This window comes from Falco peregrinus, chromosome 2 (genome assembly GCF_023634155.1).
Source record: "Falco peregrinus isolate bFalPer1 chromosome 2, bFalPer1.pri, whole genome shotgun sequence".
NCBI lineage: Eukaryota > Metazoa > Chordata > Aves > Falconiformes > Falconidae > Falco > Falco peregrinus.
This window is the reverse complement of record NC_073722.1, coordinates 65,471,877-65,498,804: the sequence shown is the minus strand read 5'-3', so window position 1 is coordinate 65,498,804 and position 26,928 is coordinate 65,471,877. Positions and strand designations below refer to the sequence as shown.

Here is a 26,928-nt window from a genome sequence, read left to right as displayed (position 1 = left end):
GATATCATTTCAGATGAATATCATAATGAAAGAAAAGGGAGCACATCTATTGAGGTGTAGCTTGAAGCAGAACTGGTCCTCTCTGCTCTCTGGGATGTTGTTCCCAGCTGAGATTTACAGGGCTCTAACAATGCATCACAAATGACATCCTATGTAAACAATCAGAAAACAAATGTGAGATGCTATTTAAATGCCTCATTAAGAAAAGAAATTTCATAGCTAGATTCTTTGCTTTTCTTGCCTTTGCAGTAGATTTAATTGACAGACCTAGACGAGAAACAACAAAATTTGTTTACCAGAATTGCCTCTTATTAGTTACAATCTGTCTTATATTGGTGCCTATGGCTCAGCTGAGAAAAGGACAGTGCAAGGCCCTGTAGAAGTAATCCAGGCCCTAGCAAACATCTAGTCTCATGTAAAATGAAGAATTACAGCCTTCTGAACTGTTAATAGAAGATGCCAAAGTAGTTTTGGTTTTTAAAGAGCTCCTACATTGATTTAAACTCATGTATTACATTTTTTGTCTGAAGAACAGATGGACTTGCAGTGTTAATCTGGTGTCCACCAACAGATTCATGTGTGATTAATGTTCATTCAAAGAACTCTAGATACTAAAAGCCCCAGAGGGTCTTCATGATTGCGAAAAGAATCTAATGCCCCTTAATAAGGTAGATGCCTGTTGATTATGGCAGGGTGAAGATCTGAAGATCACTTCAGGCCTGGAAATGTACTCTGCATCTACATCAGGTTTTTCATAGGAGTCCCTGTGCTTTTGGACACCAGGGTTGGGCAGATGGCTTTACAGAAAGATCCAACAGGTTTTCTTACAAGAAGCTGCATGGAATGGGTCTGCACGAAATGTCCCAGGGACTTACTGTGAAAAAGAGCCAACAGGCACTGGATGACACAAAAGGAAGTGAAGCTCCCATGCCAGAATGAGAGGACCCTACCTCCTTCTTGGAAATTTTGGGAGAGCATGAGAAAAAAATGACAAGGACCATGGTGTCACCTCTATTAGACAGGTTAGAGAAGAAGCAGAAGCTTCAGCTGCTAAGTTCCAACTTTTTGTTTTTTCTGCCTCATGGCTTCCCTGGCTATGCTTCCGCCGCTCCTGCCTTCCACAGGGCCAAGAGGAGGTGTGACATAACAAGTAGCTGCAGTTCTGGGGGTAGGATCAGGTGAGCAGGGCAAGAACAAGGGAGGCTGTTCAGACCTGAATGTGAAGGATGTCACTCTGTGATGACTTGTTTTGCATTTGGTTGCACATGCTCTGTCTCTCATGTTTGTAACTTGTTTGTTTATTTAATTTCCTGGGGCATGGGGTGGGGGGAGAAACCCTAAGAACAACCAAAATAAGGAATCTTTCAAACAAAACTTGATATCTGCCACTGTTTCAAGTTAATGAAAGCAATGCATCAAGGACAAGAAGCTGGACAAATAATTCACAATAAAGATAATGTAGTAGAGTGAAGTTCTGCCCCTTTCTAAATTTTCCCCGAATTGCAATGATATTGAATATATTTGCTGTTGGAAATTATTCACCGTTGAAACAATTGATGTGCAAGTTATACTGGATCTCATTCACAAGCTGGGCTGATGTAAAGTGTGGGCTGACCTTGCCCACTGGCTGGCTTTTGTTGCTTCTGATGGATGTTAAGTGCCTTTGTTCATCTACCTCTATGTTCCAGTCTAGCATTTAGTTATTTCCAGTCCCTCAACCATGCTCTACCAACTGCCGTTAAATTGAAACTAATTCCTATCCCCACCAATTAGTCTCAAAGTTTTCAGTGAAGGACCCAAATACCTCATCTCATATCTGGGGAAACAGGGGTACAGGCACCTCTCAATCCTTCAAAAGGTTCTGGAAAGAGAAGCCAGGCTCTGAGACTATCTGATGTTTCACCTACTACCTTCCCTTTCTCATTATTTTAATCTCTTTTTTTAATGTTTGAAAACGAGCAAACACATTCACAAATAGATGAGGCCTCTGAAAGTGTAGAAGGTTTATCAGTCTAGCTAAAAGCAGATGGGGACTTATCTGGAATATACTAATCTTTAGGAAAGCAAGCCAGGTTTTCCTGGAGATAACCCTGGTTTAAGGCAGCAATCTAGATACTAGCCTGTTTTCCATGCACACTTACATTTTTACTTGCTTTTTGGGTAGTATGGCTTATACTTTTGATTTCCCATAAAAATGAACATAGGAGGTACCATGTTTTCCAGTCAAGACTTCCAGCTCAGAAAGGTAAGTCATGCCTGGCTTCAGTTAATGAGACTGGATTTTCTTCTTAAGATTGGCAGACTTCAGAGCCTGCCAACCAGAAGCTGCCAAAACTTCAGACAAAGAAAAGAAAATTTATAGTATAAATTATTCCATAAATGTGATTGGAAAGAAAATCTGGAGGTAGAGTAAAAAGAGAACTGTACATGGAAAATCACAGGCTTGAAAAAGAACCAGTAAGCCAGTCACTGAACACAAGACTGTTTTTTTCTGGGTTTGAAATATACAGCGTCGCTGTCTCCATAAACAACTATGAATTCTAAAATAAAAGCTGTGTTTCCACAGCATCAAAAATATTTTTGAAAACTTTCAACTAATTCTGCCTGCAAATAAGATGACCAGCTCCAAAAATTATTATCAAATGTCATCAAAATAGTGCAAAGAGAAGGTTATGCCAGTGGTTATTTGCTTTGAATGACATATGTTCCTCTGGTTTAAATACATACTAACAGGAAGGCAATTTATTTTTTTAATATTCCACCATTAGAGCGCAAGTTCAGGGTTCACAACCAGTTCAGATGAGTTGTGGCTATAACATTTACAGAGGAAAATCAGAGGTGTTCAAAGGCCATGAAGTGTTTGCTATCTAGATTGGGATGAAATGTCATCCCTCAAGTATGAGAATGAACATAGTCACCAAGCAAGATCACCTTAATCAAGTCCCTCATGGGCCATGTCTGTGTAACTGCGGAAAAGCAGTTTGCTGATCAGTTTTCAGCATGTTACCCTTCTTTCGACATGGCTGCCTTGTGGTTGATGTGCAGACAGCCTGCCTGGGTTCATTTCCTGCTGGGAGAGCTTGGGATGGAGGGTCCTGTGCTCTCCAGTGTGGGCTAGAGCATCACTCACAGCATGCACAGGAGGCAACCTGGAATCAACCACATTTGCTGTTTATCCTCACAATGTCTCTGTTCACTGGGAAAGTATTATAGTCTCATTTCACAGCAGGGGAATGGCAGTATGCAGAGAGAAAATTATTTGTTCTCTATCGTAGACCTGAGATGGGAAGAGTAGTTTCCCAAGCCTCATGGCAGTGCTTCTGAGGCACTGAAGCCTTTGCTCTACCTAAGTAGGGTGGGGGGATGGGGGAATTAAACCCACTCAAATAACCTTCTCCAGGAAGGACATAGGAACATGACTGACCCTCTGCCTTATGTGCTGATGTCTGATCTGCTGCCAAAGCAGGGCAGACCTGTGCGTTATCGCTCATGGAGAAACTACAGTTTAGCCCTGTTATTAGTGGGGATTAATTTTCAGTGTGTTGAATTTACCAATGAATTTATGAGAATTTGCACTAAGGAAGAAATAATGTCAGTTCAAATGTGTTCAGTTAATTGTTGATGACATCGGTGTGGCCATTAGATTAAAAAAAAGCATCACTATTAGGGGTTAGTGAGGGAATGCATCCTGATTAGATTAGAGGCTGGAGAGAATGCTATCCCCTGGACAATCAAATACTGAAAGAAAATTATACTTCATTAACGTCTCTTATTAGCTAATTGACTAAAGAATGCTTTTAAAGAAACATAGCTACAGCCTGGGATAGGACTCTCCTCTGCCCAGTACATATGAGGTGGAGGCACAAATGAGATTTTGAGCCATCTTTTCTGTACCAGCTGTGATTGTTGGACCACCGGGTACTTCCTTATGCTGGAACATAAATCAGCAGGGCCCCAGGCCTGCTGGAACGTGTGCCAGCACCATACCGTATTCAGACAGCATGCAAGCAGCATGGGGTAAAACAGCAACCTCACCAGTTCTCTGGTCTCTGCCCTCATGCAGCTCTGTGGAGAGCTGCTACCTAAATGTACTTAGCAGTCATGCTGATTGTGGCGGTATCCAAACCAGAGCTTTCCAAAGCGAGAAGGCAATGACTTGTGTTGTCAGTGTCCTGAGACACAGCATATCTGTAACACTGCATGGCATAGCACTGTTTGTTCTCTCAGAACCTGGCACAGGCTGTAGATGAACAAACGTTTTAAAAGAAACAACATTTTAAACCAGGCCTTTATATCTTATCGCTCATGTTTTCTGAGACCACGAGGATAGTCAGATACTTGTGTTTAAATGTGCTGCTTTGCTGCCTGTGAAACCCTTGGCTGGGTTGGCCACTGCCACACCAGTAAAGGTATTTGAGCACTTTAGGATTCAGATAGACAGCAACTGATTTCATTCACCACCAAATGTTAAGCTGTGTTTTTAAAAATCCCATGGTAGAATATGGACGGGGAGACAGAGAAGGAAGAATATTTTTAGTTCCTGAAACACGTATTTAGTTTGGCAAATCTATGTTCCTTAATGTGTGGTTTCTCATGTTTGGGTTGTCCTTTGTTTGAAGGCTTCACTGATAGGGTTTGTATTTAGGAATAGAGACATCCTCCTCGAGTTCTCACATCCCCCTGAAACCTCAACAATTACCTTTGTTACCCTTTCTGAACTTGTAGAGACAAGACATCAAGGGCAAAGATAGCTGCCAGAATACATACCCTGCCTCGATCAGCATAAATTACTCATCTTTCTTTTAATTCTGGTTGGCATTTTGGAGCCAGAACACAACTGTCTGCAAACATGAAGCAAACTCAGTGCTATTTGAGCGTGTGGATCACAGGACGCAGTCCTTCCTAGGGGTCCCTGGTCAAAACTCTCCAAACCCATTATGCAAAGTCCAGCTTCACCCACCAGCCTGCTCACTACCACCCTGCAGTGACCTTGCATGCCTCGGTGCAGTGGCTGTGTATCACACAGGCAGAAAAAGCAGCACGAAGGCCACATGAGGGGAACCAGCGCTGCAGGCACGCTGCTCCAGGCCAGGCAGAACGTGTGTGTCATGCTGCTGCGGCAGGACACTAAGCAGTGGGATGCGTTCAGCACCTCCTCACCTCCTTGCACGGATTAAGGGCAGTCCCTTATGGGAATGTGACTTCAAGCTCCAGGCTTGTCAGAGTACCTATTTTCTTCTTTCTCTGTAATTTGCTCTATGATTGTTATTAATGAAATACAAGGTGATCCTCATTCCCTTTCCCTTCCCTTGCCCACGCACATTAATTTAAATGCAAATCCACACAGAAAGATCAAAATTAATTATACTTTCTGCAGCAGGGTATGTGGAAAATTGAAATGCACAGGGCTGGCTTTTCTTTTTCCTTTTCTCTACTTTTTGGAAGTGGAAAGGAGAAACAATATAGCAGAACTATTAAAATATTAAAATCTAAATGTTGCATGCTTGCTTGCTTTTAGTTTCTGGTGCTTTTTGCTTGTCTGAATTTCCATGGTTGCTTTCAGTGTTAAGCTGTTTCAGAAGGCAAATGGAAAGCTTAATCTGCTAATGACATAAATTGACCTCTAAATGACAAATAACATTCTGTTCACCACTAATAATAATAGATCTTCATTAAGAAAAACTATGCTGACTCTTAATAAATTTATCTGTTATTGCCTGATAAAGTCTGAGGGTTTTTTTAAGGGAAAAAAAGGGTGGTGGGGAGAGGAATGTTTGGTTCCTGAAAGAGTTCAGGCATTTATATAAGTTTTTTCAATAAAAATGCAATCAGGTGGATTTGTGACCCAAGGTGCAGTGCAGACTCTCATGAGCTGGAATTACACATCTGGGCATAGTCACAGCAGATTAACTGCTCCCAGGAACCAATGTGTGGACAGAGCTATCCTGCTTGCCAGATCCTGGGGAAGAAAAGCTTCTTAAGAGGAATGGCTGCAGGTGTTGTATGCAATATATTCTTTGCTGTAGAGACATGAGGCATGTACTGAAAAGCCCTCTGGATCAGGCTCTGTGGGGCTTCAGTGGAGATGCCAGGGTGACAGTTACATGACTTTATGTAGGAGAAATGGATGCTCACGGATTTTAAGCATGTAAGACCAATGGGAACAATCAAATGGACAGCTAAAAAGGAAGCATTTAGATACCTCATCAAGCTGGGGCTTACTTGCTTAGTAGTCTGTGGGAAGTGTGTGCTGTTCTGCCCCCTGGCCAGACCCTGTCCTTAGCACTGTTGGTCTTTGTCAATGCCTGGAGACATCCAGTCAGCCAGCTCACTGCTTGCTTTCCCTGTGCAAGCAGTATGGTTGTAGCTAGATGCATTCATGTATTACAAAAACCAGAAGAATGAAATGGATGCTTATGATCAGATAGCTCCTTTTTCAAATTCCACATCTCATTAAGAAAGTGGTTATTTGTGTCCTTGTAGCACCTAGAGGTCAAGGTGTCTTTGTAAAACATGTGGCCAGAGATTTTCCTTGGGAAGCTTACAAATTAAACAAATCAGAGAAAATACTCAGCGAAGAAGGCTGACAAAGGAAAGGGATTTGTGGTGACGCAAGTCGAGGCGGACTTAAAAGAAACACTGTGTCTGCGTGGCTGAGTTCAGACAAAATGGCCTTTACTGTTTATACAAAATATTTATATATCTTAGACAGTGCAGGTGTTAGACCCTGATAGGTTTTTGTGTCCTTCTTCTTGCTTGCTATTTGCTGTTGCTGTAGGTGCCCGTATGCTGCGGTTCTAAGTCCCGATTCTTCACACCCTGTTTACATACCTGACAATCTGTGGCTGTCTTAAAGGTACACGGCTAAGTCTTTGAGGTCAACTAACTTATCTGCAGATCCGCTGCAGACCCCAACAGGGACTTATCCCTTGGTATGGAGCCATTGAAAACAACATCCGTTTCAGTACTCTGCTGAAACTTTACAGAACAGGACACACTGGATTTGCTCTTTCCCCTGACTTTCCATAAAAACACACATCTAGTTCCAGACCTTGCATCTGCTCTGTAAATATTCTTACACACCATATCAAAGGTCCTTCTACAAGAAAAACACAGCCTAGCTGAACATTCCTGGATCCAGCAAGTGCCTTCCCAAGGCCAGCCCTGTGCCCTAAGGACTTAGCAGCAGGTGGAAGCAGTGTGGAGTTGGCAGCCTGGCCGGGTTCAGGAGCTCAGGATGGTGCCAAGCCCGCACAGCTGGGCGGCACCCGGAGGGGGGCTGGCTAAAGCTGGTCTCTCTGCACTAGCCCTGAAAAGAAAGACCTGGGTGACTCTGCTGGCATTTAGCAGGTCAAAGCAGCAAAACATCTTTTGGTCTGTGGCCAGAGGGCCTTTTAGGTGGGACCATGCTGTCCCTAGGCTTGCTGCCGAGATCGGCAATTCATGAAGTGGTCTGGTTGTTCAGATTGCAGTACTCGGCAGCTGTCATTCATTACAGCGAAGGCAAGCATGGTAAGTAAATAGCTTCAGATGCGTTCTCTCTTAGTCTTGTGGCCCAGTTTAGTTTTACTGTGGTTTCTTAGGTGTGCTTTGCTTACTGCCATCATGCTCAGGAATCACTCAAGTACAACGATAGCACAGTAAATCCCACAGCCCTTTCTACCAAATAAAAGCAGAATGAAACAGCTTCAAGTCATTTCAAGATCCTGCTTTCCTGCTGTCAGCTCAGTGAAGCAAGGGTATGCAAAATTCAGTCCAGCAAAGGCTGCAACTGTCGGCACAGTGATATCTCTATCTATTCCTGTCTTCTCGGAAGCGTTCCTGAGAACACTCAAACGTGCCTGCTGTGACCAAAAGAGACAACACTTATGACCACTGACGTTTAAGGTCACGGACATGGAACAACTGTATTTGTTCAACATTTACTTGTCAAGGAAATACCTGGGCGATATTTGGATATTTTTGGATAATCTCTGTGTCAGTATGTCTGTCTGTCTCTATATACTATGCACAAAACCACCATTCCCGTACATACTAATATGTGAATTTTTCCTAGCAGTGTCTTCTTACTGCTACATAGATATCAAAACTACCATCTGGTTAAGGTGGTGGAACGTATTTCAGCCATGCTTGGTTCACATGGGCAAGTGCTGTTACGTTTCTCAGCTAATGTGCAACGTGTTGTGATTATATAAGGGATATTGGTGCCGCAGTGATCCCCAGAGTTTCCTGTGTTTCTGCAAATTTAAACAACATGCTGCTGCTGATGGATTATAGTAATTTTGTTGTTCATATCATCCTATTCATATCGCAGCAGGTATTGCTTGTAATTATTAAGGCTATTTGTTATTAGAGATGCATGGGTGGTGAAATACAATGAGAAGCAAACTACTTAACTGATAATAAAATTAGCTGCTCATGGAAAGTCAGTCTGCTAATTATCTCTAAACTGTGTCTGTCAGCTCTGTTTTGCATTTCTTACACTCCTTATTCCCCAGTGGAATAGCTTTTGCAGGGCTGCATTCTAAGGAACACATCAAATTTCCCAGCTTAGAAGGGTCTTCATCATGTTACACCTTTTCTACTGTACAGGTTCATGTAATTTCATAAATACTTTGTGACAAATAGGCATTTGATTGTGTAATTTAATACAGAACAGGCAGTGCATGAATGAATTTTTATGGAAGGCTCTTTATGAAACTTAGTAAAACTTGGACTGACCCCTTCAATTTCATAACTATTGGAAAATATCTAGTACTTAGATTTTTTAATTGTTAACTTTTCAGAGCCTTTTGTGGTATTTAAGTGGTGGAGCACACATTAAGATAAAGTTGAATTATGTGGATAGAAAGTACCTTTGGACCTTTTTAATACTGCATGTGGGCTTTTAAAACTGTTCTCAGTTCCTGTGATTGTCAGCTGATTAATTTACTCAAATTCTAATATAAATGCAGCGAAAACCCAAACTGTGGCAGTGGGACCAGTAGAACTTGGTTTCCTGTGCATCTTTGTATAGTGGTATTGACAGCTGGGCATGGCATTAAGGCCTTCATTTTAGCAAGCATTTCTAAGGTTCTTTAGTAGCACTAGTTTTCCTTTTTATATCCAGTATTAATAAGTGTTTTCATAGTTGGATATGGTCAAATCAAAGGCAGATGTCAGTTTTTATATATCCTGTCAGTTTGCTTATATTTTAATTTTTGTTTTAAAAACTGGCAGGTACAACAATTAACCCATTCAAAATTAAATATTTTTCCTTATGTCCAGTTTAAAAACCAGATTATATTAAAAGTAAAAATTGAGTCACTTTCCAAGAAAATACCATTCTGTGTTGAATAACTATGGTGCTTTAAATATAATAGCATTAAAATATTTTAATGGGTTTAAAATAAATATATGGATTTTTTTCCACAACGTTGGAACAGATTGCTGACAGAGAAGATGAAATAAGGTAAAAGGCTTAAGACTCATCATGAATTGCTTACACTGCCAAACTAAAGGAAGCCTGTACATGTAGAAGGAGCATTGAATCATAACAGAATGAGTTATACAACTGTAGGACAGTTTGGGTTGGAAGGAGTGTTCAAATTTGGATTATCTAGTTCAGCCCCCCTACCATGGGCAGGGACATCTTTCACTAGATCGGTGAAGAAGAATGGTGTTGATGTCACTTAACATCAAGGAGTTTGTGAATAGCCTTTCATCTGAGGAATGGGCAAAGCTTTCAGGTGCCTGTGTGCATGCAGGTGGGAAGTGACCTTATTGAAGACTGAGACAAACATCCTTCAAGACGATAGCTCAGGAGGGTAGAAACAATCAAATAAGAGATGGAAACCCAGGAAGACATTTCAATAGCTGTTCTACACAAATGGTAGAAATCTAAGAAATGTGATGGAGGAACCACAGTATCAGCTAAATAGGCCTATGGTTTGAACCATGGTGGCCATTCTTATTTTATAGTCAGTCTGTATCTGCTTTTTCAAGTCAAAACCAGTCTGGGATATAACTGGGTTGAAATTCTGTTTTTGCAGTGTTGTTCCAAGTACAAAATAGCTACAACCACAACCACGTATGAATGGAATATGAACAGGAAGGAAGCTGAACAGCTCTGCTGATCACAAGGAATATACAGGGACTGTGACCTACCAAGTACCACGTGGCTGAACTCTGTTGTACCATCACAATGTCAGAAAGTAAATAACAATACATACCTGATCTTAGATGCAACAGGAGTTATAAGATAAACTTCAGTCACCCATCCTCTCGGATTGCCGTTAACATCTGCAGGAGGCACCAATGGAAAGTGTCAATAAGAATAAACGGGGAAGTATACCCTACTAAAACCAAAACAACCCTAGAAAAGAGAAACCCTCCAGCTCTAGGTTGGAAACAAAGCAAGCTTTGCCAGTGGGAGTGCAGAGAAGCCTTCAGGTGCTGCACACAGCTACAGCTGTATCTCTGTTTTCAGTGAGTGCTTGTTTACTTTGGGAGCATGCACTCTCCACATGCACTTCTGAACTCCCGCTGACAGCAGGTGAAATGAATCTGCCAGATAGTACTGGCTTTAGGTATCCAAGAGAGCCATCAAACCCTTATTCTGACAGGCAGTAGCAGTAATTGATACAGTTGATAATTAGTCACTACATTTGGCTTCTTTTCACGATTAGAGAAAGGAGAGCCCTCCTCCTGTATGAATGGCGTGAATGTGTGTTTGCTAGAGCCAGGCTGGATTGGAATGGCTTCCCACATTGCCAAATAGAAATCCTAGTGAAAGCTCTGGAGGATGTCCATGGAAAACATTTGGTCATAGGAAAAAGATAGGTAAATGGTGACAAGTGGGGTCCCCTTGGATGACTGTTTCCAAGTGGTAAGCCAGTACATCTCTGATACCTAGGAATGTGTGAGGTTTCCTCTCTTTGAAATGAGTCTCATCAGGCTGGGAGAGCAGACCAGCCAGACCTCTGAGACCTCCCAGGGCGACCAAGTTGGGTCACACTTCTATCTGGAAAGCAACACTGGTTTTTGCAGGACCCCAGGCAGCTAAGACTTGGGAACAGCCTTGCTAAAGTCTGCTGGCAGTAAGACTGAAAGTGGGAAACTTTCATGTTCAAATTAAAACCAACATACTTACAGAGATGTGTTTGGACTTTGTCTCCCACTCCATTTGCATAGTGTTTCTGCTTGACATAAGCTAGTGGCCCACCATCAATAGTAAGAGCTGGGAAGGAACATCCCAGCAGTTAATTCCAGGTCCCTCCAGCAAAATACACAGAGCACCCCAAGGGTGGTCTGGAAACCAGGGAGACACAGCGATGTGGTAACAAGGTCACTGCAGAGAAGCAGCAGCAAAGGCACACTTCCATCTATCTAAATCTTTAAGTATATTTGAACATAATGGCGTACTGAGGCTAAAGGACTGGAAATGTGGGATGACGTGCTTAAATGCACAACCCCTGTTTGCCCTTGTGAAGATTATGAGCCGTATCTAAAAGCGCATTGCCACAGGATCAGGTAAATTGGCTTTTATTGAAACATACTGTAATATAGGGGGGAGGGGGGCTCTGGGAGGAATATTCCAATTTAACACAAGTACATTGCATTTCAGGCTCCCAAATAACTACTGATATCTGCTGTCCTGGAGCAAATCATATCTTCCTTGACAAGTCAGACAGCTGCTCTTTCTCTATCTTCCTTTTGTTATCTTTAATAGCCATGGATTGTTGTGGTAACTTGAAAAAAATGTTTACAACTTACTTGATGGATGTCTCACCTTCTGCTATTAGGTCTGGTTCATGGGTTCATCTAATGCCTGTTCTTACCTATAAAACTCAAGTCAAGTGCTTCTGAAATGAGTGTGCCGAGTGCACTGCATGGTGGGCGCAGTACACACTGTGTACAGCTCCCCTTCCCCTCCAGCTGGCAGCTCGTGGGGTGAACAAGCTCTCCTGATCATCCTGAAATAGAGTTAAGGTAGAAGAAACCTCCGGAGCTCATCTGGTCCATAGGCCTTTGCTCAGAGCAGGGCTAACTTTCAAGTCCTGTAAGGTTGCTCTGGGTCTTTCCCAGCTGAGGCCTGACTATCTCCAGGGAAGTACATCCCACAGCTACTCAGGGCAAATGTTCCCACGTTTGATCACGGTCAGGGTGAAGAATTCTTTTCCATTTGTTTAAGCTACAGGAATACTAGTATCTTAAATACAGGAATACTAACAATTGTAAGACAGGTCTAAAGAAAACCATGGCTATATTTGACCAATTTTACCCAGACTTTGGATTGAAAAGACACAGTACATCTCCTTCAGGCTATCAACTGTCCTAAGGTGTCAAAAGAAATGAAGACAAATGCAATAGAAATGGCTGTGGGTGGTGATAGTGCAACATCCTTGCACCCTTGCTTTCCTCTGTCAGACTTTGCTGCCCCCAAATCTCAGTCAACACCATGGGCTGTGTAAGGTCTCTCCAGGCTGCTCCAGGTCAGCCCTGAAATGTGCTAGATCAGCCCTAAAAGCCTTCAAAAGCAAACCGAAGTGTGTGGGTTAAGTGAAGTTATGTGTCTTTGTGATGCAAAGGAGAAGTGCTTACACTGCCCATTCAGCAGAGCTGTAGGGGCACAGCCTTCTGTATGCAGGCGCTACAAATGTCGGACAAGTTAACAGTTTGAACAGCCATGATCCCTTCTGAAATCTTTCTGTGGCAGTTACCCACTTGTCCTGACACTGAAACAAATGCAGCTGGAGACCTGTACCTGTTTGAACAAAGTGACAGGTCTCTGTCTAAAATCATCAAAGGACACCTAAAAACAACTGCCAACTGCTATTGTGCATTTAGGAGCAACCTTTAAACTAGACCACTGAAAAAACTGCTTCTAGGATACATCCTTAAATTGATGGGTATCATGGAAGTCATAGGTAACCCAGTATTAGCTCGCTGGGTGCCTCTGCTTTTTGTGTCAATGTTTGCCTAATTAATCCATGATTAAGAACTAATGCTACCTGCACATCCCTAGTCATGTTTTATGTTCCTAAATGAGGAAAAACAACCCCTTTGCACCAGAATGCACAACAAGCATCATTCTGGAGGAAAGAGCAAGACTGACATATTTAACATGGAGCTTTGGCAAATACAGTAACAAACAGGGTCCTCTTTATGCTTCCCAGTGGTGCGTGCACATCCCCACTTTTTGTGCACTGATGGAGCATTCAGCATTGAGATTGGCCCTTCCAACACTCAAGTGGGGAGAAGGGATTTCTGCTCTAATGTGTATATTTGTGTGCTCCTTGCTCTCTTGTATTCCCTTTGTACAGCTGAGGCCAAAAGAGAGGATTATTTTTTAACCTCACATTTGTAGCTAACAGCTAAAAAGAATACTAACAGAAAGAGAAATTTAGATCCTCCACCATGAAATTAACAGCCAAGCTTTGTGATTTGAACAGGTCCCCAGTGGTACCCTTCCCGTGTTGGCCTGCAACTAGAACGCAGTAAGTATTCATATAGTTGAATACAGCCACCTAACATACTACTAGTCCTCTGGCAAGTTCTCCTCCTAACAGCATTGTGCTCTCTATACATGTTATTGGGTGAACTGCTAGCACTTTTTCATTAGCTGATAACAACGATGAACTTATTAGCTTTCTCATTAATAAAATAATCTAATGGTTTTCAGAACCACTGAGTAAAAATGTTTCAGAATACAGTATATAATCAGATAATGAAGGCAAGGCAGTTTTAAAACCATTCACTCACTTCCCTCACTCACTGCATTATCCATTTTAATATTTGCTCACACCCTCATCAGAAGATGCAACTGGCTGCAGGAGGCAGCCTCTTGTTTCGTGCCAGCACACCAGTTCTTGGTGGACATGGCAGTGGGAGATGAAGCTGCCATGGGCTGTATGGCATTCGGTATGTAGGCACATAGCATTGTAAAGCCCTAGAAAATGAGCTCAGCACCTGGTGGAATTTAGCATCCTCTCTGACTTAAACAGTCAACAAATATATGAAAAGGGAGACAGAATACATAAAGTGGAAAAGAGAAAAGAAGCGTTGCAGCCGTAGCAACACCACATACCAGCAGCTGTTGGGGTTTCCCAATAGCCAGCTCACTGCCTCTATAAGAAAAAGAGAGTGAGATATTGCTATTCTGTGTCTCTGCCTGTACACTCTAGGTCCATTAGGACTGGAAGGAGATGCCTCAGAATACTGTGGAAAGTAATGTAATGCTCAGGTACACCTGGTCTGCCTAGGTCAGGCAGCTTACAAAGAAATCTTGGACTGTGGGCCTTTGAGCGAGAAGTTGCATTCATCATGATGGTGCCACCTATTGTAAAATAGCCTGAGAATGCAAACACTTCAGCAAAAGGTATCAGTGAGGGAGACACTGCATAACATTGACTTTCCCATTAGTCTTGCAAGACAGAACAAGAAGTGCTTTATGAAATTGTCTCTGTGATTGCATGGCATGTCTCTAATGGTTTAGATTAACAGAGATAGCATCGTAACAATTGCTGTGCATTGCCACCCAGTGTCATGTCAGCCTAATGCTTTTGTTACAGTAAGATAAGAATAACTCATAGCAATGCTCTAAGTTGCTAACCTGGAGAATAAGTACCAAGTCACCAAAATAAATCAGAATACAGGTTGAGCCTACACCTTGACCGTTAGCAAGGCAGCCTCCATGTTATACTGAGCCTCTAAGAGGGTGCCTGTTGTTCATGCCATCTCCTCTTCCCTTTTTGTCATTACAGATGGGCCCTATTTGAAGGATTCCATTAACATACAAAGCCTTGCCGTTTCCTCCATCATTACACTGTATTTTACAGACCTAGGTCAGCAGGTCGGTTGGACCACGGTAAGTATGTCCTTGTAACAACCAACATGATACGTCTTAATGTACTGTAATATCAAATTGCTCCAGTTTCCTCAGCCTGTCCTTCCCTATGTCAAATGGTGTAATTACTTTATCAACAATCAAACCAGAATTAAAAGGATAGTGAGCCAAGTTATCAGTGCACTAACTCCTACATCCCATTAAAGATTAGAAGGTGGACATAACAATATTGTCTGAGTTAAAAAAAACCAAAACCCACCCAAACACCAATGTTTGAAAACAGTTTTAGCTTATCTAGGTTTTATATGCCTGTGCAGGACCTGTAGCCAAATACATTTCATTTTCTGCAAGACTCCTCAGTTTTGAAAGTGGAAGGATATTAAAAAAGAAAAAATGGATTTCTGGTAATCCTGTTACTAATGCAGGAAAATTGTTGGATGGGAATTCTTACTCTTTGCTTACCGGAAGAGAGAGAGTGGTGAGGCCAAGGATTCCAGGCAGAAGATGCCCAGCCAGGCTCAGATCACAAAACTTTTGAGTCTCTGTAAAACAAAAGCATTTTCCATGAGCAACAATACCTGTATTATGCTATAGGTAGAACCATGGACTGTTTTTACTTCTGGCCTCAGTTTGACTTCAGTTATTTTCCAGTAAGCAGTATTTGGAAGGTCAGAGTGGTGGGAAAGAAGCAAATGGGGTTGTGGGGAGCTCTGACCGTACGGGCTCATCTATGCAAGGAGGAAGTGAAAGATTCAATTTTTTCACATCCCAAAGGCAGCAGAAATGTTTGCAAAGACAGTGAAAGAATGGGAGATGAAGAGACCTTTTCAATGCCTTGGTGCAGGCACAGGTGGCAGAGCTGAAAGTAGTTCCACTACTAGACTGATCCAGCTTTTGCTTTAGTTTGCATGTACTACATTAGCTGGATTAACACACAGCCCAGGTCTGTACATTGGGTAGCAAAATTCCCAATTTCTGCAGTGAGAAACATGAATAAGATGGAACCTACAGTTTCTGAAAGCCATAAAAGTCATGATGGGACTACTCATAGCAATGGAAAACAAACTGCCAACTGCTTGCAATTCCTTTAATGAGGCAAGTGAGTTTTTGCTAACTGGCATCATGGCTGTAGGCCAAATTATTAGATTCTTACCTCTGGCAGCCCACAGATCCCACACTGCTCACATGAGGTGACCACAAGACCCACTAACAAGCCACTGTCCTTCCTTGGCTGCACCTATATGGATGGAGCTTCTGAGTGTCATGTCTTTAAGCAGCTTGCAGACGATAGCACCAGTTCCACTTTCCAGTAGGACATTATGGGCTAGGAAGAATTACTATAAGACACTTAGAATCGACAAGCTATTTTACAGCTCCTTATCTCAAGGTGGATGTTACTGCCAGAGCTGCCCTTGACTTTGGGAAGAGTCAGATTCTGGATCAGCACTGTAAGGCCACATATTCATCTCACCTGCTGAAGCTCACATGCATTTTTCTCTCTCTCGGGCAGCAGCTGGCCCCTAGCATGCTGCACAGACTCTGCCAGGTTTTAGCCCCCTATCTATCCTTCCCAGTTCTAACAGCAGGACCCAAATCGCTGGGTGGTGACAAGCAGTTTACTTCAGTGGAGTTAGAGCAGCTTCCACTCTGTGACCTACCTGTTTCAGTAGAGGTCTGAGAGTTTACCAAGGCTTGACCACACTAATTCCAATACTGATTAATGGTCTACTGGGGCCGTACTGATTAACGCTAGTTTGGGTCCTGTTTCCCCCCCAATGCATTCCACTACCTCAACAGTGGAATATCCTTGCAAAGCAAAATTGTGAGTAGTGCAGCCTCCTGTTTGCTGCAACTCAGTAATCTGCAAGAACCTTATTTATTCTCTCTTTTCCTGGTAGTTTATGTAGCCTAAGACAGTAACATAACTAAAGCTTAATATCCCATTATAAATAGTGCAGTTATGACTAGGCGTTGATATTGCAGGCAGTGGCATTTTTTTATGATTTAATCTGTGTGTGCAGAAAGTTGACTCCATGAGTTTCTGAATATTCATCTTATCCTATTCTGTTCCATATTCTAAATTGTCTCCGTTCTCAGTGGGAGAAATCTTCTTCCAAGCCACATCATTTAAACAGTCAAGAATTTTTTATATTATAGCTAGTCTATAGCAATACAGAAAAAGTCCATAGAAGAATGTATTCTTCTAACAATAGCAATTAAGAATGCATTTGTACACAGGATATATAGTTTTACTGTCATTTTTACTGTTCCTAGAGCTCCCGTCACCCTTGATGCTCTATCAGATTTATGCACACAGTGAGGGATGCTTCTGATTTAAAACATTGACATTTAAATAAACAAGGCACAGAATAAAAATATTCTTATCTTGTCAGCAAAATGATAGCTGAGGTACAAAGGGCCATGTTCAGGTCTGGACTCCAAAAATAGGCATGGAAGCACATGAAGATATGTTGGTGCTCCAGAGGTCGATGCATTGGGCATGGGTCTGTCTAGGGTAAAACTAAGCTCAGAGGTGGATCTTCTGGGGTTTGCCACCTCATTGGACATCAAACTTGAGATGCTCACTTAAGGATCAAGAACACTAAGACCCCCAAAACAGAGGATTTACACTGAGACAATATTATGTTTTTTTTAAAAGGAGAAAGTGGTATCCACCTCCACCTCCCAGGAGAAGTACCCTCTCCAGGCATGTCGTAAAATAAAAGATGCTGCTGTTGTCTGTTCCAAACAGTTTGGGTCTTTAAATCTAGGAGCATATTTCTGAATCAAGAAACCTCAGCTTCCCTTTTGGAGCATGCACAGTCCCTGATTAACAGTCCTTGTCACACTCCACCTTGGTGGCTCAAGAGTTTGCTGTCTCCTGTTGCCTACTTGGTCCCTCTGTCAGAGCTTGGTCAGAGGCTACCACTTTGTAAGCAAGGATGTTTCCTTCTCATCCTCAACCTTCTTATAATATAGTTGCACAGTGACAAAAATATTTTTGGTGTTTTGTGCTGTGAAAGGCCAGACATACCCTGGGCTCAGGTTATACCACAGATCTGAGTTTGGTTAACCAGATTTCAACAAGTTCTGGAGGCTGGGTTGCTCTGTGGGAGGACGCAGGACAAACTTGTGTGAGGGATTTGCAGCTCTCCTCCACTGGAGCAATTACTTGTTAGTATCTTTTGAGAATGAGGACCTTTCCTGGGATAATATACATAGAAATCCAACCTCAGCTGGCTCTCTTAGAAGAAAGGAGGCCCTCAAGGCTTATTTCCAGAAAGCAATTCAGGGAGCAAACCTGTTTCTTAGTACCATGGGTTTTGTTAGAACTCTTTCTCTACTCTGCCTTCTTTTTTATAAAACAAATATTATCTGAAACGCATAATTTGCTTCTACACAAGATTACCAATTCCTTTACCTTGCCTGGAGGGGACAGTTGAGGTTTGCTGACTGATTCCGCAGAGATACTAATGGGAGCTGAGTTTACAGATCTTTCCTGTATGCCTCCTGCAAAGACTGTACCCAGGGGGTGTTTGAAATTCCCACCACTGGAGTGATGGGTTTTATTTTTAATCTCTGTCCAATCTTGGGCCTAAGCATCTTTGACAGGGACCTATTTTTACATATTGCAATGTGACATGTGACTTTTTGAAACACAGATGGCATTTTACTGCTAAGAATGCATATTGCTGCTGTAGTCAAAAGGAAAAAGAAAACTATTCTTCCTGCTTAAATCCAGACTTCTGTTAAAGCTTTCCTCATTTGAGCAGTGATTGCAGTTTCTGATTTATCAGCTTCTGTTGTCTAGTTGCTTCCCAGGCAAGCTACCAGAAGGATCAAAATAGAAATGAGAAAACAGCACAGAACTGTGAAAAATATATTTTACCTCCAAGTCTGTAAATTTCATAAGATCAACCCTGAAACACAGTGCTTCAGTAAATATTTTTCTGTAACTGTGATTTAAAATTAGGGATTGCTTAAATACTTTGACTCCTGAAAGCCTTAAAATACCAAGGCTGACAGCAGAACTGTTCCATTTCAAATTTTCTGATGAAAAAAATGTTCTGCTCTATTTAGAAACATAGAGACTAATACTTATTTAAACCTGAGAACATCTTTGAAATCTGAAAATCCACACTTTCACTAACTGGTCTGTTCCATTTTTGTTGGCAAGCAAAATTATCACCAAGTTAGACATTATGGAAAATGAACAAGAAGCCAAGACATCTACGTTTGAAGCTTTGTGCTTGTAGTATAGCAGGTGTGCGCAGTGGGGAAGTGCATGCTGAACTGAATAACGAGGTGCGCCTGTTCTCTCAGGGGGAAGGCAGTGTTTTGGTCAGCATGGTTCTCTCCTTTTACTTGCACAACACACGCGTACTCAGGTTTTTCTGTCCTGTGGGTGTAGGAGGGTGGTGAATAGGGGAGGAGCAGTTTGCTCTGACTGTGGCTGGCAGTCACACATGAAGTCTGTGGGGTAAGTGTGATAAAAACCAGTCTGGGAGTATTGATGGGTTTGAAATTGAGGTTTGCTGACTGTGAAACTGCTGCAGACTCGTTTGCTCCATCTTGCTTATACTGAGGTCAGCTTTGGACTTCCCATGGGGAGCAATTTAAGACATTTTCTGTAATTTGGCAATGGAATAAGAGACTTCAATAAAGGTTTATAACCTCTCAATGGGGTGTAGAAGTAAAGACAATTACAATAGAAGAAAAAAGACAGGATCAGAGGAATCTGAAGGCATGGGAGGGCTGCGAGTCCCAACAAATTAGTGGGCCTGTGTGGAGAAGATATGTACAAGAAAACTCATATAATCACTGCTTAGGAAGGAATTTGAGATCAAGGTAAGAGAGGGAGCTGAGGATCTGTAGGATGTACTGGTTGAGAATGCCAGTGAATATATGTCTCAGTGGATACCTATCAAAGCTTGCATATTTTGTGGCCAATTGAAACACACTTAGTTGTGGGAGAGGACCCTACAAATTGAATAACACTTTTAGGGATTTGTGGGTACCTGAAAAACTTAGCAGCGATATCAAATAAACAGGATGTGTGATTCTGCGTAGATCTGTGGGTGGCTTAAGAAGAACTACAACGAAGTGCCAAAGACAGAGAAAACTCCAAATGGTTTTTCATTGCTAAACTTCTTGGATCAATAGATAATTTGATCATGGAAGATGACCTCCAGGAAAAAAAAGAAGTCACTATTCACTGCAGTCACTCCAGCACCTTTTCCAAGCACAATTATTTGTAACACAAAGCACCTCCATTTTACAGCTAATAGTTTGTACTTGGCAGAGGTTTCTGCTTGAACACACAGTAAGTGTTGCTGTACCTTGGTACAGCTGGCAAAGTCTTGAGCTGATCCCAGTCAAATGCTACGAACTTTCCAAACATTGTAACCTTTCACAAAGGCAAAGTACACACACAAGACTGGTCTTCTTTTTTGTTTAATTAAATCTAATAATTTTCAACCTCCAGGGTTATCAGGAGAGAACAGCTTGCATTTGCCTGATTTCTTGCCATGGTTTTATATTATTTGTGCCTTTCCTTGGGCCACGTACACTTTTGGCTCTTTGTTACTGCCCAGTGGCAGCATGAAGTCAACTGATAAGGGAAGAGCAGGTTTCTGAAACCGCCAAGCTGGCTGAGCTGGCTGATGGGGATTCCTCAGATGCTGCTTCTAGTAAGGCAAGCAGTGTTGCAATAATTTCTCTTGGTGTCTGCAACAAATACCATTAGCTCACAATGAACCATACTGCTGTGTCAATTTTTCAGGTGCCAAAGGGAGTTAGGGAGCTACTAGGAAAATTAAATCTGATGGGTGAAGGTTTTAGTTCCTGTTGAGCACAGTACAGGCTGAAGAACCTATGAATATGTGTTTATAGCGATACCCTTGAGTTTTTACCACTTCAAGTGCAAAAAGAAGGTAGGGGGAATTCAGGAAATGTAAACAGAACAAGCTGTTTCTTTCAGTTATACACAGCTTCATGTTTAAACCCTTCCTGCTAGTTCAGGAACAAAGAGCTACCTGGTGTATGGTGCTGTTAAGTGTAGACCCTTTCCTATTTGTATTCAGAGTAGCTAGGGAGGTTGACAATTTGTCTATGTACTCAGATTTGAGAAGTTTTAGTCCATCTAGACTCATCCCAGGGGTAAGGAGAACACAAACAGGAGAGTGAACCAGAGAGTGAACCAGTGTTTGAGAGGACAAGGTGCCCCTTTGTCATTCTTTGCCCACCTTGTCTGGTGACCTTGACAAGTCACTGAATTTCTCTATATCTCAGTTCCCAGATCTGCAGCAAGAAACTAACAGTATTTCCCCCTTCACAAAGTACTTTGAGGCTACTAGATGAAAAGTGCTGTGGAAGAGCTAGTTAAGGTTATTAGTAATAGCCAGGTGTTAAAAGCATTATTTCATTTAGGTATCTACACAGCAGATGATAAATACATATTTTAGAATGATACACGTTATATGGCAGGTTTCAAAATGCTGTCAAAGGCCTGTAAAGATCTGGCAGCAAATCTGAACTCACGTTGGTGTTTGGTTACAAACCGAACTTGAATGCTTTGCTGGATATGTATGGGTACAAACATATATAATATGCATATACATGTGTGTGTATAAGAAGAGCATTTGATAATTTGCAGTGATTTTCCATTTTGAGTAAGAAACATGCAAAGGCTTGTGCTCTTGGGGAAGAATCTTGACCAGAGTATGAAGTGATCTGATGCCAAACCAGTGGTTTCAGACAGCTCAGTCTCAGAAGAGACAGGAAGAAGCTGGGATTTCACCTCCCTTTTCCCACAGGGGAGCACAGGTCTAGCTCAGGGACAGACAGCTTCCATCACTGTTCACTCCCCAGCTCCTGAAGCTGGCCTGAGTCAGCTGCAGTTTGCCTATAAAAACCTATAGCGAATCCATCCCTATCTCTTGTATTTGCAGTAAATATTGAGCTGCAGCCTGAAATATTCTTAGACATCAAGCCACTGCAAAATCTGCCCAGACAAGGGAAGTTTCAGGTGACTCTGCGTGTGCTATTTATTGTAAAATGGATTAGCCAGTTCCATGAGAACGGGAACAAAAAATCATTGAGTATTCAAGCAGGGCTTAAGAATTTTACTACCTGATGCAAAACTGCTGCTGCTGCAGATTTTTGCAAACATGAAAATACAAAAATTTTAAACAGATGAAGATCTAGAGATGCTGCTAAAATTACGCTGTTACCGTCCCCAGGTAATTATATGGCATTTAGTGAGGTAGCAAAGCATATGAAGTAGAAATTAGTCCTGAAATTAATAATGTTTCTCAATGATCATTAGCTCAAGAGTACTTAGGGCTGGGATTGTAAAAGGAGTCTAAGGTAATCAGATGCTAAGTTTAATGTGATTTTGGGACTTAGGAGTGGGTTCAGCTGGCTGTTTCTCTTCTCAAAAATCCCAGCTGCACTCTGTACACTTGCACATAGTAATGGTCCGTCTGTCTGATATCAGCAGATCCTCTTCATATGGTACATACCGTCTCAGTCTGACCCTGGCTCAGACCTGCAACTAGTGCCTTTGTCTCACATTATCAGACAAACTAAGCTCTGTCCATTAGATAATTTATATACTGCAGCTGCTTTGGCTTTGCCGTCAAAGTTACCCAGGGCATGCTTGAGCTATTTTTTATCTCTTGCTGTGCCAACAGCTTCAGGCAGTGGCCCAAAATCATTGTCCTGGCTGCAGGTACTATCCTTGTACCACACCCTCACTTCACCTGCTTCAACCCAGACATCACGTTGGTATTTGAAGAGAAAACATCATAACCAGCACCAATGAACTGGGAAACTGCCCCTGCATGGCATGGAAAGAGCTGCAGGAAGGGATCAGTATGGAAAAGGCTGTATGGCCTTTCCTCAGCACTGCTGTGCTGCTTGTTATAAATGAGATGTTGTGATACTATGCCAAAAGGCAACGTGATGCAAGATAGGGTGTTTTGTGTGGTATTACAGAAAGGGCATGTTGTAAACATTATAGAGAGGAATTAGCTGATGCCCTCATATGAAGATCATTAATCCGTGGGCTGTTCCTTTACAAACATTCCACTGGACTTTTTTCAGACTCTCTCCACTCCACCCCCTCTGTTTATAGCTTCCTTTTGTCCTTTTCTGCCTTTTTCCCAACTGGCACACACAGTACTATTAACTCGCATCAAACCCCTTTCCATTCCCTGTAGTAGACCTGATGGGATGGTGTCATGGCACTGTGCTAGCTGCTCCTATCAGCCAGAAAATTCACCTCACATTCCCTCAAATGACTTCAAAGAGCTTCTTTCACCTCTGCTGAATTCATATTTTCCTAAATATACCCTCTGCCTTATAAGGTCTGGGATTATAATTCTCGACCCGGTTGTTACTCAGTTCAGCAAGGTGTTACTGGCATGATCCTCTCAACAGTTAAAGAAGGCGGTACAATCTGGCTCATGCAAGATGAGATGCCTTGCTGGTCTGCGAGTTAGCTATCCTGTATTGTTTTCCCATTTGTCTCATCATCTCTTGAATGATGGAATTTCCTACCTTAGCTCTCTTTTGACATATTACAGATATCAGTTTTGTTGTTTACGTAGTAGATGTTACCAGTTCATGTATTCCTGAGCCAGGTCCCCAAGGACCTGATAATTGAGACACGTAAAGAAGCTTGAGTTTAACATCATCTATAGAGCTCATGCCCGGGAAAGGTTTGATTCAAGAACAGCACTTACTCTATGCCACTGAGAATAAGAGGTATATAGAGTATATAATGCCAGACACTAGAGAGGAGAGAAAGAAGGTAAGAGAACTGGGCACTGTGCATGATATGAAATAGAGAGTACAGATGTGGAAAAAAGCAGCAGGGAGGTATATCTGCAGGGAGTTAATGATGAGCTCAACAGTTAAACACTGTTGAGCTACGCACATAGTAATAGAGATGTAATGCTCCTCAAGGAAAATATCTTTGTGTTTACTATGGGCCACCATATTTAGCTGTACCAAATAGATCAAAATAATCTAGGAGACCTACAAGATGGAAAATAAAAAGTAATTTTCTTCTAAATATTGGATTTTTTTACATTTATACAGAAGAAAAATACTCTGTGTTTTAAATGATCACTTTTTTAGTTTTTATAATTTTTTTTTATAATTCTTTTTTGTGTGTGTGTCCAGAAACAACAAGATACAGTGTTATTATTTTCAGGATTTTATTCAAAATTTGATTATTATTTTTGCAGAATATGTCAGCAGGAACTAGTATCTTAGTAATTTTGTGGGTTTTTGGGCATCTGTAAAAATGATAGGTTGAACTGATGCTTCATACAACTAATAAGTCCCCAAGACCAGCAATTAAGCAGCTATAGGATGAGTATCCTCATACTCATCCTTCCTACTCAAGTATGAAGTTCAGGATGAGTATCCTCATACTCATCCTTCCTACTCAAGTATGAAGTTCAAGGTATGCCCTTAGACCTTGTATTCACAAACAAAGAAGGACTGCTTGGGGATGTGAAGACTCGGGGAAGCCTTGGCTGCAGTGCACGTGACATGCTGGAGTTCAGGATCCTGCATGGAGGAAGCAGAGCAACAAGCAGGATTGCAACCCTGGACTTCAGGAGAGCTAACTTTAGCCTCTTCAAAAACCTACTTGGAGGAATCCCATGAGTTACGTCTCTAGAAGGTAAGGAGGTCCAAGACAGCTGGCTAATATTCAAGCATCACTTCCTCCAAGCTCAAGATCAGTGCATCCCCATGAGCAAGAAATCAAGCAAAGGGGGCAGGAGGCCTGCATGGATGAGCAAGGAGCTTTTGGCAAACCTCAAACAGTAGAATGACGTTTATGGAATGTGGAAAAAGGGACAGGCCACTTGGGAGGAATATAGGGGTGTTGTGAGAACATGCAGGGAGGTGATGAGGAAGGCTAAGTCCATTTGGGATTAAATCTGGTGAGGAATCTCAAGGACAACAAGAAGGGCTTCTTCAAGTACATTAGCAGGAAAAGGATGACTAGGGAAAGTGTGGGCCTGCTGCTGAATGAGGTGGGTGCCCTGGTGACGAAGGACACAGAGAAGGTGGGGTTACGAGTGCTGCCTCTGCTTCAGTCTTCACTGCCAGGGCCAGCCCTCAAGAACGCCAGACCCTGGAGGCAAGAGAGGAAGTCTGGGGAAAGGAAGACTTTCCCTTGGTCGAGGAGGACCACGTTAGGGATCACTTAAGCAAACTTGACACCCACAGACCCGTGGGCCCAAAGGGGATGCACCCCTGAGTGCTGAGGGAGCTGGCAGATGTTACTGCTAAGTCACTCTCCACATCTTTGAAAGGTCATGGAGGACAGGAGAGGAGCCTGAGGACTGGAGGAAGCCAGTGTCACTCCAGTCCTCAACGAGGGCAAGAAGGAGGGCCCAGGAAACTACGGGCTGGTCAGCCTCACCTCCATCCCTGGAAAGGTGATGGAACAGCTCATCCTGGAGGTCATCTGTAAGCACGTGGAGGAAAAGAAGGTTATCAAGCAACAGTCATCATGGATTCAACTAAGAGGAAATCATGCCTGACCAACCTGAGAGCCGTCTATGATGGAATGACTATCTGGGCAGATGAAGGGAGGGAGGTGGATGTTGTCTACCTTGAGCTTAGCAAGGCTTTTGACACTGTCTCCCACAACATCCTCATAGGTAAGCTCAGGAAGTGTGGGTTAGATGGGTAGACAGTGAGGTGGATTGAGAACGGGCTGAATGGCAGAGCTCAGAGGGTTGTGATAAACAGCACAGAGTCTGGCTGGAGGCCTGTAGCTACTGGTGTTCCCAGGGGTCAGTGCTGGGTCCAGTCCTGTTCAACTTATCCATCAATGACCTGGATGAAGGGGCAGATATACTGCATATGTTCATTGAGAATCAATAGTAAATGAATGGTGCTTGCCTTTGACTGCCAGTGGTTAGGACCAATTTTAATTTGGTGTTAATTGAAGACTACTTTCACTTCCACCTGCTTGAACTCATGAGATTTTTAGCAGTTTCTCTGCCTCCCCTTCTGAAACTCACTTTTCATTTCCAATGAATTTTAAATCAGTGAGCCAAAGAAGGAGACCAGAGGTCGCAGCATGGGAGATGCAACAGAGAGAAACCGACTGAAGGTCACCCAAAATGTAAAAAAAAAACAAACCCAAAATGCTACAGCAAATTGAACCTCATCATTTGAAACGGAATGCTGCTGATCTTAACTATGTTCCAGCAGTGTGACACAGTTACGACAAAGGCTAATAATGCAGTCTTGCCTGCCAGGCAATACCTAATTTCAGTGCAAATCTCACAGCTGACCCTGGACCACCTGCCTCCAATGGGTGATGATGTCTTTGTGTCAGATATGTCTGACACACAGGTAAAATGGGTCCTTGTCAGCCGCCTGTAAAGCACTCTGACATGCTGCTGCTGCTCACCTCCACAAACTGACTCAAGAACTGCCGTTGGTGCTCTCAGCTGCTTCTCTGAATTGCTCTGAGGGGAGGCTCTGCATTCCTCCTCCTACACCCAAAACCACCTCCACAGGGATTCAGGTATCCTGTGGCTGGTAGCTTTGGCTGTTAAACAGAGACTGGATTTTTTACTAAACCCTGAAGCTTTCCTTCTCCTTCCAGCATCTGAAATCAGCCAGGGGGTAAGGAGGGAATACTTGGTGCGGTGACAAGTAACCACAACTTGGTGCTAAGTCCTGTCAAACTTTTCATGGCAGCTCTGTAATATGCTCATGCCAAACAGATGATAAAAGCTGGCAGTTACAGGTATAGTTTGTGGTGCAACTCATGGCTGAGAGGAAAAGCTACAATGAAGAAAGCAGCTCATTCCAAACTCTTACACTGACCTGTCCAGACCATATTATCTGCACCTCTGTCTCCTGATACCACCATTGCCTATATTTAGTGTCTTAGGTTTTAATAGTGGAGGCTGTCCCTTACGGTGTTTGCAGAGTGCCTAACACAGTGGGCTTACAGTTAAGAATAGACCCATACAAGTGCTAGGACAAACTCTAATAAACCCTTGGCTGTGGTGTGTTTCACAACAATGTGGGCTCTTACACACTCCTTGATTAAA

General features: G+C 42.4%; 1 protein-coding gene across 3 annotated transcripts in view; it reads left to right on the top strand.

Moving 5' to 3' along the window:
• Positions 1-26,928, top strand: part of TECRL (trans-2,3-enoyl-CoA reductase like) — a 67,911-nt gene that overhangs the window by 23,713 nt on the left and 17,270 nt on the right. For 2 of the 3 annotated variants that reach the window (XM_055796747.1, XM_005238026.3), the window contains exons 3-4: positions 13,434-13,478; positions 14,745-14,848. In XM_055796747.1, the coding sequence (XP_055652722.1) occupies positions 13,434-13,478; positions 14,745-14,848 (149 nt within the window). The remainder of the gene's footprint in view (positions 1-13,433; positions 13,479-14,744; positions 14,849-26,928) is intronic. The other variant, XM_027787689.2, reaches the window with a different exon arrangement.